The following is a 15,627-nucleotide window of genomic DNA, read 5'->3' as shown; positions in this document are numbered from 1 at the left end:
CTTTAATAACGTTATGAGTATTTTTATACTGCAATATTAAAGTATATAGAAATGTTGTACATTAGGTAGTAAAAATCTTTTCCAATTCCAATCCAATTATCACACAAGACGTTTAACTCACCGCCCGGAGGCCTCGAATACAAGCAGCGATATTAAAAGGGATCACGATAAAATCATTTTTGAACAAACTAAGCTGCTTAAAATTGTGTCGAAGAGACGCTTTTTGTTCCATATGACATGCATCGTTACAAAAATGATGCGTAAAATTTTTGAATTTAAGTATTGGTAAAATGAGCTGAATGCAGAATGCGCACTTCGCAAATTAATCCACAGGAGAAGTCAGCACAAAGCCTGACACTGAATCAGTGATCGAGGTAAAAACAATGCATGTTGAAGCTAAATCTTAGGTATTTCTCTTTTACATTAAAAATTCTTGTCTCAAAAAGCAATATTATAGTTAAAGTTTGCGGGAAATAAACATACTTGGTTGTTGCCTCTTATACTTAAACACTAGAACTGTGGAAGCATTTTGTTGATTGGACTCTTTCAATGAAAATAGTGTCTGGCACAAGGAAGTTTGTCTATCGAAGAAACTACCAGCTTGCTCTGTTTGCACTCCATTGTTGCCACTGCTGCTGCTGCTGCTAATGTACAACTGTATCAGGATCCTAAAATGGTTCACCCAATTTGAGTCGGGAGGCTTTGTGCTTTCAAACGATGTATAATTTAGCTTTGCTAATGTGCTTCATGAGGACTGTGTGAGAGCAGTTTGATCAGATTTGTTTAACAGGACAGGCAACAGATGCAAAACACCCCACAACTGTCGACACACTTTGAGGCAATTGTTGCTAAACGCAAACATAAACGCGGAAATCTCTTAAGTGATATAACCCGATTGCTTCTGACTTTGGCAGAAAACAGTCAGTTCAAGTAGAACCTCATCATCTAAAGCAGGAATGCGATTGAGAAAATAGGTTTTCACAGCCTTTAAATATGCTCAGTTTCAGCTGCACAGCAAAGCTTTCCAGATCCACACAATGGGGTGCACAGATTTTACATTTTTGGAACAAGAAAGATATCTGATAGAGAAAATACAATGAAATGAAGTTTCAGTATCAGGACAGAAAAACACATTTCTGTGCATTCCTACTTATAATGCTGCACATGTTCAAGCAAAAACACTGCATCATACAACTTACCCTCTGTTTGTCACTGTGGATTTCTTCAAGTGGACATAGCTGACTGGGAAAATACCCTGTGGATGGAGGAAGGAGGAGAGATGTTACTGGGTGTGACAGGATTACATTTTCTAATTCTCCTACACCACATGACCAAAATGTAGAGTACTGTATACCGCTTGTGTTATTAGGCAGTCTAACCTAAACCACGCAGAGTGCTGCAGAGGTAAAAAAGGAGATTTCATAATTCTGCTGGCGACACATTATAAGCTAAAGTAAATGCAAGATCACACTTCCTTTATATATGTTGGGATGTTTTCCACTGTGTGCAAACATTCACTGTGCAAATGTGAAGCGTGCACTGTTTTCACACACTGCAGAGACGGGAGGCAGAGCAATGCGCAGGATCCCCATTGTGGCTCAGCTTAGCATGGGAAGGGCATGAGAGACTGAGCGGTGCCAGCTGCCCCCCTTGCAGTTCATCTTTCTTATTCTAATCTGCCAGATGTGAAGAATTGGCCACAGTGAGCACAACTAATTCTCTCAGTGCAGAGAGAGTATGGGGGCGAATGAATGTGGGCAGCAGAGTACATAACAAAATGGAGGGGTGTTAGTAGGAACTGTAAATAGCTGATGAGAGTAGAGAAGGACAGCATGTAGCCACTAACACCTACATTTACCAGGACTGGACAGCTTTTGTGCTTTTCTTTGAAACATTTCAGCAGCATCGCATAACACTTCAGCTCCTGACATTTCAGTTTGAAGCAGAGTGGACGCACAAAATAACAAAAACTGACTGCTGCTATCATATCTTAATGGTGGATCGGGCAATTGTGTCTCTGATTAAGCTATTCTTTGTATTATGGGTGTACCAACTTTACATATTTTTTTCTCCAACTTTGTGCGATGACTTTCCAAACTGCTTTGCAGCAGTTTATCTGTGATAAACATGATTTAGTGCACAATCAGTTTTACGGGAGGTAAATATATAACAACCATTTAATGATCTCTGTCAGCTGTGATGGTGTTGTACCTATAGTCTTTTTTTTGATAAGCATTGTGCATAGGATTAATCACGCCTGGAGAGTTTCCAAATTAAGAGGATTTAGATGCGATACCTCCACCCTGTCTTATATCTGAACTTTCTTTCTACTTGATCAAACTCAAAACAACGCAAGTGTAATGGAATCTGTCCTGCAGCATTCACAGAAGAAAGTCAATTCTTAAAATGCCATTTTATGTTTTCAAAAACAGCTTGTTTTGGTATATTGACTAGTTTTCACATTAATAATTGCACCATCTGCTGGCTGAAAGATTTCTGGTCAAGAAGAAAAACAGAACAGCAGCAGTGCAGCAAGTGCCATGTTTAAACGCAAACAGCGGTGGCATGTGATGCACACGCAGAATGTCACTATTCTTTCTTTGTCATTGTATATGCCATGTTTTTAATTCACTATTTGTGAATAACATCTTGAAGATGGCACCACTTTTCACGCTTCTGAGCTCCAAAGTCAGAACAACTCGGTTCAAATGATGCCTTTATGAAAGCACCTCTAGAAATGCAGGTCAGGAAATTTCTATTTTTGCCGAAATCAAAGCTCTGTTCAATACGTTAATCAGCCATTAAGGTCTTTGTTGTCTAGACAAAGTTATTTCTGGGATGCACATCTCTCACATCGCATTATCATTCACAAAAATGCACTGGTCTTTGATAAAAGCTTCATGCAGGGATCACATCGCATTGCAGGGCTGCCAGTTTTACAGACAGCTGGTGACACTTCATTTGTCTGTGAAATCTTAGTTAACCTGACTGGTTGGCTGATAATTTGTTTCGCTAACAGTCTTTGACAAATGCTGCCTTGTTAAAGTACACAAGAGTCACATCAGTGGTTATTAAAAATTGTCCTTTGTGTGTTTCAGAGATTGTCATTGTTATTCCCTCATTTGAAGACAGAACACTCTATAGAAATCCACACAATATCAAACCAGTCACTCATGTATTCTGGTATAATTACCTTGATGGAAGGCTTCTTGGTGGAAAAGCCTCTATACCAACCTAAAGAAAGAGCAAAGTACACGAGATGGAGTCATTACACTATTTTATTGTAGTACTTGGCAACTTGGTCTAAACAGTTTGAAGGCCATGTGTTAGTTTGAGATGCAGACCACACTTCAGTCATTTTTACTTCTAAGAGCAAATCATGCCGTTTTCACATGTAAATACAAATTTTGTCTAGCGTAAGTAAGCTGTGTTTCAGCAGGTCTTTCACATAAGAACACCAGTATAATTTTCACATAACAGCCGACATGAAATGATTAGTATATGTTTGCTTGCTCTGTTGACCATTAAATGCAAACTATGTCATTTTAAATTGCTCCAAAAATAAGCAACTGCTCTTAAAAAGGCCCAATATAAAGTAAAATGTGTTTCAAAATATTCCTTCTGAATTCAATTGGCACCAAGACACAAATCTCATTAGTAATCTTCTTAAGAATATATTAGTAAATGATGGGCCTGGACAATTAGGTATTAATGTTTTGTTTCACAGAATAAAGGTATAAATGTTGTTCGGAAGAAAGTTCTGATAGTGAAATAAGAAATTCTTTATTCAAACGGTCAAAAAGAAGTCAAATGCAAATACTGAGTCTAAAAACATAGAATTCAACTCAACCCAAGTGGCTAAAATCCCAAAATTCACAGACAGCATACTGAGCAGGACACTGAGGCTCTGAGTTAAAAATGACTTCCATTTTAAAGTCTGCATTGCCACAGAATAAAAGCTCTCACTGCTTTTACCTTCACTCTTCTCCAGAATCTGCACAGTTTCCCCAATCTCCAGCACCAGCGCCTGGCATATTGATGATCGGAAGTTGCAGATCACTGTGATGTAAGAAAAAGAAAAAACAAAGTACAAAAGTGATGAAAAAATATTTGACTATACAGCAATGTTATGAGAGTCTGAACTTGCAACAGAAATTATGGCCGATTAAGATCAGTGCTTTGCCTCATCTTTGTGCCCTCTGATTAAACAAGGTGCCTCCCCTGTCACTGTTGTGTCTCCATGCACCACGTGTTTCAGGGTCGTAGCAGGGCAGCTACAGCAGTTTTTCATAAGCTATTTAATGCAAACATCTAAACACAATGTCACACAGGAACCACTGCTTAGCCAACTGTAAACAAGCTCCCACCCTGAAGTGGGTAGTCATTTTAATAAGCAATTAATTCTTAAGCGACCTGATTTTGTACAATGTTAAGTTAATTGAACTATCTCCCAAAATAGAGCCCACATAAACTGCTAAGTAATGTGGCTAAACGCTGATTTATCATAAGTCGGTCTTAGTGTAAATCTTTTGTGCCACCTGCTCTTGCAGCAACATTCAGTCTTTGACCACACACAGTAACATCCTGTGACTCAAACGCCGATGACATGATTATTCTTTAGGGGATGGACGCCACAGTAAAGGCCTTAACAATTGCATCGCCTCCGGAGCCTGTTTTTATCTGTGCAGCGCTGCAGCTTGACAACATGAGCCAAACAGGACACAGGCCTCAGTGAAGACAAACTTGTTTAATAACGACGGCGCTCCACTGACGATTTTAAAAACCTACAAATGTTGGCCCTTCAAGGAGAGTTTTGGTGTGAATCATTATGCTAATGAACTAGCCAGGGGACCCAGTGAGGGGGAGGAAGAGAAGGAGGGGCTTCGGCTCGGCTCTGCTGCCTGTTTGAGGGTAACGAGTGCTCAGTTCCTGTGCTCGGGTAACTATGGCAACAGATCATCCACAAACTGGAGGGCTTTCTTCACTGTAACTGCTGCGGGGATCTGGGCATTTTAAAATGGCAAGCTTTTGGATGCTGCATTGCACCGGAGTTCAAATCAAGCGCACTGGGCATATATTAAAAGAAGAGAGATGGATGGACTTAAAGAGCCTCCTTGTCACCTTTTTCAGTCTGCCTCGGGCCCTTTTCCAGCCAGGGCTAAGTATTTCCTATTTGAAAGTCCTATTCTTTAATGGCCTCTATTTCATTTGAATTGCAAAACCTGCACTCACACCATTTGAAAACTCTTCAGCAGAGGCCACGTCAGAACAAGATGAGGCTGTCATGTTTGAGAGAGCTGGGCACACCGCACAGGCTCATATTTTCATAGTCCTCCCTCACAAAAAAACCTCCAAGCTGTGTAAACACGCAGTCACACACTCGTTTCATTGTGCCTAAAAGCTGCACCGCATTAGCATATCCTCAAAACATAACCAGCAAAAATCATCTTTAGACTTCAACATGTTGAACGTAGGATGTTGGAAGGACTGACGGGACAGGGAGTGGAAAATGTTGGCAAAAGCAAACATTTCTACTCAGCAACAATATATCAGTCCAGACTGTCCCTCTATTCAGTTGAATTCATGATCCACATGGCATCGGAAGGTTTGCTATTGTGCAACCAGTACCTCGCTGGGAGGAATTATGGGGATTGAGCACAGGAGGAGACTCCTGCTGTCCTCCACTTTTCTCTTACTTCTATTCTTCCATGTATGACACACACATGTACACCGATCAGCCACAACATTAAAACCAGTGACGGGTTAAGTGCATAACAACAACCGTGTTACAATTCAATGTGCTGCTGAGAAACCTGTTACTTTGACATGTACCACCCACCTTTACTTTGTTCCAAAGTACACCACATGGCAATGGTATTCCTCAACAGCAGAGGCTTTCCTCAGCAGGACAATATACCCTGACACACTGCAAAAAATGGCTTGTGGTCTTGAGGAACATGACAAAAACCTCTCGATTTTACCCAACATCCAAATTCCACGTATCCCCAATCTGATCAAGCATCTGTGAGGTGCACCGGGACAAGCCTGATCCACGGAGGTTTCCCGCCACAAGCCACAGGACCCAAAGGCCAAGGTCCTAGTGCCAGACACAGGAAGACACCTGCTGAGATGCAGTGTCCGTGGCATGAAGGGTCAAAATCATTTTGGCAGCAAAAAAATGGACCTTTGCACTATTAGGAAGGTGGTTTTAATGTGGTGTCTGACTGATCTATATCTATTTTTCCCCTTAGCAATTAGGATTTTTTAGGGCAATTAAGTTTTCATCTGCAAATTGGCATGTTTTACTCTTCTGGCTGGTCTCACACAGGTAAACTGGTGAAGTATACTATTTTAAGAGCTGTTTGGGGGTTTGTAAGTTCAATCCAGCCCCTGTTTCAAAACATTTAGCATGAAGCTCAAGTGAAAACTCAATATGAAGATCACAAAACACACTTCAGTCCAGACTCCTTCAGAGACTCATTCAATTTGGGGTCCTGGATTGTCAGAACTTATATTCTTAAACGGTGAAATCCCAGACTGATATGAAGAGCCCAACTTACAGCAATGTGATGTAAAGGACAAAAATTTAGGTGATGTTCAGTTGCAGGTAAAGCAAAGTAAAGATGCAAAAAAATAATCCAAGTAATTGAGTTTTAGACAGACAACCAAGCAGTACTATTAGACAAACTAGATATTTACTGTGCATTATAAACTCAAAGCACACCACATCCTCTAGTGGCTGCACTAATTTGTTCTTCAAATCTACCAAAAGTATCAACAGCATGACAACAATTGTTTAAGCATCCAGTTTTTTGTGTTGGCGTGAAGTGAGAACACAAGCTGGGGTTGCTCGTGTGTGGGGGGAAAAAAGTAGCATTATTCTTCAGTTATGTTATACAAAAAGTACCGATATTAGTTAACTCCATCTAAGGCATCACACTGGTCGTCCATTACAGAGAATGTCCGTAAGTACTAGCCATGACAGTTCAAAATAAGCACTGGACAGAGATAGATAAAGTGGTGCTGAAATGTAAAATAAGACTTAAAATCATTTAGTCAGCCTGCGTGAGAATCAATAACGCTCTTCCTCTGTTGTGCCTTTATTTTCTAACTCACTGCTCCTCACCAGCAGTGCTGCCACCCATGGTGTGTAGGAAAAAAAAGCCTAATATAGCCTAACCAGAGCGGTCATGTCATGTGGGAACAGACTCAGTGCAGGTTTTATGAAATAGGGAGCCTATGAGTGAACACTAAAATCCTTGTTGGTTGAATCCTGCAGTGATACAGTTTACAAGAGGCTTTTATGTGATGATTGCAGATAAATGTGGCAATCCAGAGCCCTCCACAGTGTTAAAGGAGAGAATGGTAGCGGCACAAACATCGTGTCTGTGTCAAGATCATGGTCGTGTATTGCAACAACACACTCTCATCAAATTAGCAAACAGCGATGCTAAGGAGAGTTTTGAAAGTGTTCAAGTCACATTTACTGTGCATTTGTTATTGTCAAAACTGCATGAACTAAAATTGTAACCATTGACAACATATGCAGTGCAGGGAGAAATATTTTACTTTGTTTTCTTTAGAACGTCAGTCTACTTTTGTTTGAGTCTAACTTTTGACCTGCTTCCCTTATCTACCTCTCACTTTACTGTCACTCTGTTCACCTGCTCAGGTGAAATGAGAATTGTCAAGACAGACGTGTCTATGTTCTATTGCTGTAATAAAATCTTTTTTCTTGTGTACAATAGGAGGAAAAATTTGTAGTGCCTCCCAGTGTAAATCCTCACTATCACATACTGTCATGTCTTGAGAAATGTTTTACAGCTATATGTTTTATGGTGAAGCTTAAAACAGAGCATGTATGGCCTGATGACCTTGCTTGAAAATTAATGATAGACGCATAGAATACCTAACAGTACAACAGCTCACAGGGGAGAAATATTCAGTGGAGGTGAGGGAGATGCCATCATCAAAAACCTGCCAGCACAACAGTAAACACTATTACGGCTTATAAATTGCTTGCTATATTTTTAAAACAACTGAGTGCTAATGGCAGCACTGTATCGAGAAACCTTTTATCAAAGAGGACACTGTGCTCTTCTAAACTGCAACTCCTAAGATGAGCTTATTTTCTTGGGTTTCCTTTTAGTTTCACTCTCAATTATAACTCCTACAACTGAAGCAGAATTGCTTAGTGAGGGCATCTTTAAAACCATTCCAGTAATGCAATGTGAGTATTCCGACCATGAAGGTCCTGAGCAGCCCCATCCCAGATCGAGCGGAGTTGAAACTTACACAATGGTCTTTGGACTTCGCCCACTGAGTCATATAGTTCAGCACGACTCGCTTACTGAGACACATTACTGCACGAAGGCTTGCTCACCAGGGGATTTCTTCCACAGAGGCAGAGGAGCATGTTTGATTCCAAATCAGTTACCCAGAAATCTGAGCTACCACTCAACTGCAGGGGTGTGTGTGTGCAAGTAAATGATGACCTTATCAGAAAGGTCTTTTAAATGATCGAGCACACAACTGTCATACATATAACACTACTTATTATTATTGTAATGGTTTAAAAGTTCATTTAGGCACAACAAACTATAGCAGTAATGAACACTTAACATTAAACTCCCTGGTGCAGATGGGTTAAAATCATGGCTAAAACTGCAGAGAAATGCTGCTTTGGGGCAAATCTCTCTAATCCCACTATCAGTTGAACATATCATTTGTTCCGTTGTGAACACATTTGATCCAAGGACTGTCTATTCCAGATAATGGGGCCCCAGTCTGCTTGATTATTTCATCTGCTGCTGCAGTTTGTGTCTGAGTCGCGTCCATGTGGCCACAGATGAAGCCTTGTGATTCATTTCACTCTCGGTCTCATGTGGGCAGGTACTGACTTACAGTCAGCACTCTTTCCAATGAAAGTGTAAAAAATGTTGCTGCTTAGATGAGAAAAAGCATCAGTGATTCATTAGCAAATAAGTCAATGAAAAAAAGTTAAACTTGTAGGATAACAACCATTTTAACAGCACATTACTGAGGATTGAAGAGTGAGCTAGTTATCATTTTGATCATTTTTAATCTAATATTTCAAGCTAAAGTGTCACAGTTCGCTCATATTTTGTTGTTTTTTTCCATTTTACAGACTAATTATTAACTATGAAGTGATTACTAGATTAACTGGTGATATTCTTCTTTGTAGAGTGGAGCTGGCCAGCATTCAATCCAGGTTTTTTGTTGCAACTCTACAAGTTATTTGCAAACTAATATTTTCTGCTCAAACAAAAATAAGAACAAAATAATGACCAGGTAGTGATTCTAAGAAAGCCATTAGCAGGTGGTCTTCAGCTGTTAGAGCCTGATCAGATAAAACAGGTGAGGAAAAAGAAAGGCCTGGCTGCTTGCTGACACACCACAGCTCTGTTTCACACTGGATGATAAATGGATGAGAAATTAATCAAGGAAGATAGAAAAAACATACAAAATGGAGACATTAATAGCAGGGATGAGGCGGGAGGAGGGGCTGAGAACAGAATCTGTGGGTCTGAACCACCGGTTAACACAGCAGCGTGGGCTTCATCTACAACGAAACGCTGCAGATCAAGGCAAAGAACAAGTGATTTGAGCCGCTTTGTACAAGGTACAGTATGTTCTGTGGACGGAGGCTTCTCTGCTCATTTCCCCGGAAAAAAAAAATATTAAAAAAAGATTTCAGCACCGCGGACAGCGTCATTCTCCACATTTCAGCACCGCGGACAGCGCCAGGTCACTCCGACTGATGCGGAGGCTGAACTGTTGCTTCCCCGCAAAAAAAAAAAAACAACCAAAAAAAACCCTCCCTCCTCTTGCCTTCCTGACTGCTGCCTCCCCTCTCTCTCCATGGATCTGCGCTTTATAGTAGGGGGTGGGGGTGGGGGGGAGAGAACTGCAGTGATTCTACGATGAGATGAACACAAGAGGCGATGGGGATTACTACACATGAAGTGGCGATATTAAGGTGGACTGCCATCATTAGGAGGCGGTGGGGAGGGGAGCTCTCTCCTCTCTGCAGCCTGCAGTCTTTATGAAACAATAATGACGAATGTAATACCTCCAAACAAAGTGTATATGTGTGGGAGTGTGCATGTAGTCAGGAGGAGGAGGAGGAGGAGGAGGATGGGGGGGGGGGGGGGGGGGGGGGTATCATGTGCGAGCCAGCATGAGTAGCCCTGCAAGTATAACAAGCTGTAGAGCATCTGGACATGACTCATTCCCCCTAATGAACACCCACTATAATGTAATCATACGCTATAGACACTTTTGCCGTGACTGTGGGACTCAGCAGTGGATTTATAAATCACCCTTTTCCAAATTGCTCCTCTTGGGGCTGTTCGACAGATCGCTCGTAAAAAAGCTGATCTGGCACCCTTCCTCTTTCTCTACGGGGGTCACATGCACGTCACACGCATGCATGAGGAGGACAGTGTGGTTGGTACAGTGCAGCTCCTGTTCGTTGCAGCAGTTTTTTTTCTGTCTACAGGTAGACTCCAGCTTCACTCCAGCCTACACCTGTTGGAGGGACGCAGTCACGATGCCCCCTTGTGGATTCAACACGAATCGCCAACCCCCCCCCCCCCCCCCCCCATACGCTCCTAAGAAAGAAAAAATCTAAAAAATAAAAATCCAACACTGACGCATTCTTTTTTGTTGTTGTTGTTGCTATTTCTGTCTTACAAAATCACAAAACTAAGCGCAAAAGAGCGCCATGTCCACGCTCCGCCTGCGGTTGTGGATAAACTGCGATGGCATCTTTAAGGTGGAGGGGTTTGTGGAGCTGTAGCATCCCACGCAATTTCCCTTTCTATGCAGTCACTGGCCGTGGATATCAGCCATTAGAAGTGTATGTGTTTTCAGTTGGGGTGTAATAGGTTTAATAATAGTTTTTTTTAAGGAGGCAATGCGGAATGGATCAAACTGGGTGTTTGTCGTGCGATCACAGTTTCAAAATACATACAATCAAAAGCGTAAATTAGCAATAAAAACAAAGGTGAATTGGACTCACCAACTCCGATTTTCTCCTCTTCTGTAGGTATCCACATATTTGGTTATTTTCCCTCCGAGAGAGCGAGCCACATTATGTCGATATCGTGAGATGATGCTGCTGCTGCTGCTGCTGGGGGGAAAAAAAGAAAAATGGGAGCTGAAGGCTACAAATTTCTCCTGGCTGCTCCTACACTGGGACTACATGTCTCGACCGGAATCGGTGTCCTGACGTAGTGCTGTGTGTAGAAGAAGAGAAGAGGGGAGGAAGGAACACCAAAAGCCTCGATATCTCTGCTCTATTATGTCCCCGCGTGTGTCTCCAGTCTGATGCAGTCTCCGTGTCCAACCTAATGTAACGCACACGCAGGGACGCACGCACGGCAGCACGCACGCACGCTTTTTTCTTCTTCTTTGCTCTCTTCACAAAAGGTATTGTCATTACAGCCGCATTTCATGAGGAAGACGTTTCTTTTATATGCTTATTTAAAAAAAAAAAAATTCCTCGAAGCTTATTTCTTTCTTCCCTTTATCCAATTGCGCGCAAATCATCCACAAAAGGCTGGACGCACTCGGTTCATTAGTGGGGTCGCAATATTGTTTACCGGTCCCAAGTGTCGAGCTGGCGCAAGAAGAAATAAATAAAATGCTGAAGGGAAGAGAGAAGGGGGACAAAACTGCAATATACCATAAGCTGCGCCATCTTCGCGGTCGTCACATGACTTGTTTTGTCAACATTGATGTGTCAAGCAAATATGTGCGCGCTCTCTCTCTCTCTCTCTCCAAGGCACTTTCATCCATCAACACAAACACAAACTGCATCTTCTCCTGCTAGCATCCTGCCTGCCTCCTCGCTATTTTTATTTATTTATTTATCTTTTTCATGATTGAGGGAAGATGCCGGGCCATAAAGTAGCTCAACATCGGGCCAGAACCATGTGGGGAAGCACCTCTCCCCCGGTTTGAGTCATTTCAAAGAAACGGACCCTCCACCAGCAGTGCTTTGTCATAGTGCAGTCATGCTCCCACGCACGCACACACACAGATGAGATGCAACTAATTTCTAACGGCCAATTTCCCCACCTTTTCACTTTGATGGATATAGCTTTGGCAAACTGGATTTCCCGTTGGACCTCCATCACACCACCGCTGCTTCATTTATAGACGCACTCACAGAAAACAAATGATGGAATCAGAATTCTTCTTTAAGTTGTAGTTACGTGTTCACTGGTTGTTTATTGTGAACAGCAGCTTCAAGTTGGAGATTAGGAGCTGGACACTTTGGACTTGACTTCAGGCTTGTAGAAATTGTTCGGTGCAGCCTTTAAGTTTTTCTATACAGACAGAATAGACTAGAATACATATACTTTTTGATTCTCAAAGAATTCTGTTACACTAGGAAGCAAAGTGATCAAAACCACAAATTTCAATAAATGAGCAGAAATATCCGGTAAGAAAAATATACTAAAGTGAAAAGGAAAGCACAAACTATAAAATGAGTGAAAAATCAGTACTAAAGTGAAAAATGAATTGCTAACCCTGTAAACGAACATGTACTGGCTTAAGCAGGGGGGACACATCTGGCACTGCAGGATGTGATTCCCTGTCAGCGTAGAGTTACTGATGGTAGCTTTTGGTACTTTGGTCCCAGCTCTCTGCAGGTCATTCACCAGGTCCCCCCGTGTAGTTCTGGGATTTTCGCTCACCGTTTTCATGATCATTTTGACCCCACGGGATGAGATCGTGTGTGGAGCCCCAGATCGAGGGAGATTATCAGTGGTTTTGTACGTCTTTCATTTTCTAATAATTGCTCCCACAGCTGATTTATTCACCCCAAGCTGCTTGTCTATTGTAGATTCACTCTTCCCAGCCTGGTGCAGGTCTACAATTTTGTTCCTGGTGTCCTTCTACAGCTCCTTGGTCTTGGTCATGGTGGAGTTTGGTGTCTGACTGTTAGAGGCTATGGACAGGTGTCTGTTATACAGATAACGAGTTCAAACAGGTGCCATCAATACAGCTAACGAGTGGAGAACAGAAGAGCTTCTTAAAGAAGTTACAGGTCTGTGAGAGCCAGAGATCTTGCTTGTTTGTAGGTCACCAAATACTTATTTTCCACCATAATTTACAAATAAATTCTTTAAAAATCCTACAATGGGATTCCCTGGATTTTTTCCCCTCCATATTCTGTCTCACAGTTGAAGTGTACCTATGATGAAAATTACAGACCTCTGTCATCATTTTAAGTGAGAAAACTTGCACAACTGGTGGCTGACTAAATACTTTTTTGCCCCACTGTATATGCTACAGTAAAAAATAAACAGTGAAATGAGGCCATGGAACTGTCCCGTAAACAGCACTGCAACACGTGCAATTAATGTCCAGATATGAAGGTTTAGATACCGTTTCAAATCCTCCACTCTACTGGGAACACAACTATTTACTTTTTAATGTTCTCACGACCTGAAAATATAAGCCAATTTATTCAAATAAACCAATATAAGGTAAAAATCAAACACCTACATGTAGTAATTTCTGATATATAAAGAGAGTAAATTGCCCTAAAACAGTAATTGGGAGAAAAATAAAGACGTGACATCAATGTTCCCAGTGGAAGTTTCAATAAACGTGCCCAGACTGCAGATTTTTACCTTCTTTTAGAGCAAACAGTTCGACTGTAAGCTGATTGTTCTGGACTGCAATGACGTCTTCGTGATGCAGTGAGTTGTAGCTGAGACTTGTGCACTAAATATCACCGTGGTGACTGATAACATGGTGCCATAAAGTGAGTCACTGCTAATAAAATAGTGTGGGGTAATGACTAACACTATAAACATCAGCTTTCGTCAGTGGGGGAAGAGAAGATTTCAGATGGGGTTTTTTTAAGTTAAAACACCAACACAGTAAAGATGAGCTGAAAAATGCTTCTTAAGTAAAAGTACATGGGTATTAGCAACAAAATGTAGCGAACAGAATAAAGTAAAAGCACTGGTTTCGTCCCTCTGGCTGATATATCACGTATGACATCAATAAATTAATAATATTTAGGCATCAATGTGTCAGCACCATGCTACTGTTGTAGTGGAGCTAGTTTTTGTATACAGTTTTATATTCAGACATCAGATAAATATGATTAAAGGGGGAGAAAAGAAGAAAAACAAAGTTCAGATCCAGAAATATTCAGATTTTTGACTATTTCTCTCATCGCTGGTGAGATATTTGATCATTTGAAAGGTTATTTTGGAGTTTGGAGGGGGGAAAAAAATCGCTAGTTTGACGCAGACGACAAACTGCTTTTTGTAAGACATCAGAAGCCCAAAAGGTTGGAAAACTCTTACTCTTTAACAAGGTGCTTTATTTTTAAAGCTTGTCGTCATAAAATCTTCCTCCTAGTAGTAGCTAAATCTCAAATAAATGTAGTGGAGCAGAAGTTCCAGTGTTGCCCTTGGAAATGTCAAAGAGTAGAAGTATAAAGTAGAATAAAATGAAAATACTCAAGTACCTGAGTAAATGTACTTTCCACCACCGGCTTTTTGTGAAACTTCAACCTTGTGGAGTCAGAATTAGATGACTGACCTGTTAAATATTTCAAAAGGGATGAAGGTAAGAAGCATTTAAATCGCATTGTGACACAGAACAAAATCCATAAGCACAGACTAATACTTGTAAATAAATATTTGAGGAACACTATGAACTATGTTTTGCTTTGAAAGAGTTCCTTCGCCAAGCACGAGCGTGTGTGGGAGGACAAAACATTTGAAAGAGTTGACGTTTTCAACCAGATCCAGCCCAAAAATCTGTCAAACAGTATCTCACCCACTGCTTAACGCACGCCTGGTCATTTCAGTGCATTAAGCTGTCTTGTCCTATAGACAAGGCAGTCATGACTGGAGAAATGGTGATTTGGTGAATATTGAGCGTCCAGTGAGTTTGATGTAGTGTGGGAGGGAGGGCAGTATTGAGCAGGGTAATTTCTCTCCATCATAGCGACGCTGTGACTGACTCCCATCTGTCTATTACTTCAAGTGGAACACTGTGGGCGGTGTTCCAATCACATACATAAAGCCCGAGGAGTGTGGGGCGTTTTATCGGCTAAATATGCATCCCAGCTAATAAACATTTAAGAAAGAATTAAACATGACAAATTACAAGCTTCCATCACAGCTTCACAACCAGTGTGTTCAAATGGTAAAAAAAAAAAAACGTGGCACAAAGCAAGACAGATTTGAGAAACGCTCCAGATACTTATCATTCCTCTGGCAACATCTTACTTTTTAAGTGCCGTGGCTACATTTAGCTCCTTCTCTGATGCAGCAGCAGCACTGTGAGGATGAGACACTGGCTGCCTGATACAGTGAGAGCTGCTATCCGTTTCAACACTCCCAAAGCCAGTGGACAATAAGAGGCAGCACAGGAGGTAATAAGAAGCACATCCCACCGTCTCATCCATCACTCTTCGGGATCTCACATTTCACACACTCCATGCTCTCTGTATAAATAATCCGTTCTTGTACACATGGACACACACGTGCCTTCATAGGCGTGCGCACACACAGTTTAGAAGACCCATTTGTTCAGTCTTAATGTGTTTCTGCTTACTATTTTAAT

The 15,627-nt window shown here is 41.3% G+C and overlaps 1 protein-coding gene across 3 annotated transcripts in view; it reads right to left on the bottom strand.

Annotated features, from left to right (window-relative positions):
• dock3 (dedicator of cytokinesis 3) overlaps positions 1 to 11,752 on the bottom strand; it is a 53,504-nt gene extending 41,752 nt beyond the window's left edge. For all 3 annotated transcript variants that reach the window (XM_051950195.1, XM_051950196.1, XM_022201608.2), the window contains exons 1-4: positions 11,045 to 11,752; positions 3,976 to 4,059; positions 3,194 to 3,234; positions 1,200 to 1,255 (exon numbers count right to left, since the gene is read on the bottom strand). In XM_051950195.1, coding sequence (XP_051806155.1) covers positions 1,200 to 1,255; positions 3,194 to 3,234; positions 3,976 to 4,059; positions 11,045 to 11,081 — 218 coding nt within the window. In that variant the 5' untranslated portion in view covers positions 11,082 to 11,752. The remainder of the gene's footprint in view (positions 1 to 1,199; positions 1,256 to 3,193; positions 3,235 to 3,975; positions 4,060 to 11,044) is intronic.
• Positions 11,753 to 15,627: the final 3,875 nt, after the last annotated feature.

The sequence above is a fragment of the Acanthochromis polyacanthus genome, chromosome 6 (assembly GCF_021347895.1).
Source record: "Acanthochromis polyacanthus isolate Apoly-LR-REF ecotype Palm Island chromosome 6, KAUST_Apoly_ChrSc, whole genome shotgun sequence".
NCBI lineage: Eukaryota > Metazoa > Chordata > Actinopteri > Pomacentridae > Acanthochromis > Acanthochromis polyacanthus.
Note: the sequence above shows the minus strand (reverse complement) of the source record. Positions and strands in the feature narration are given on the sequence as shown.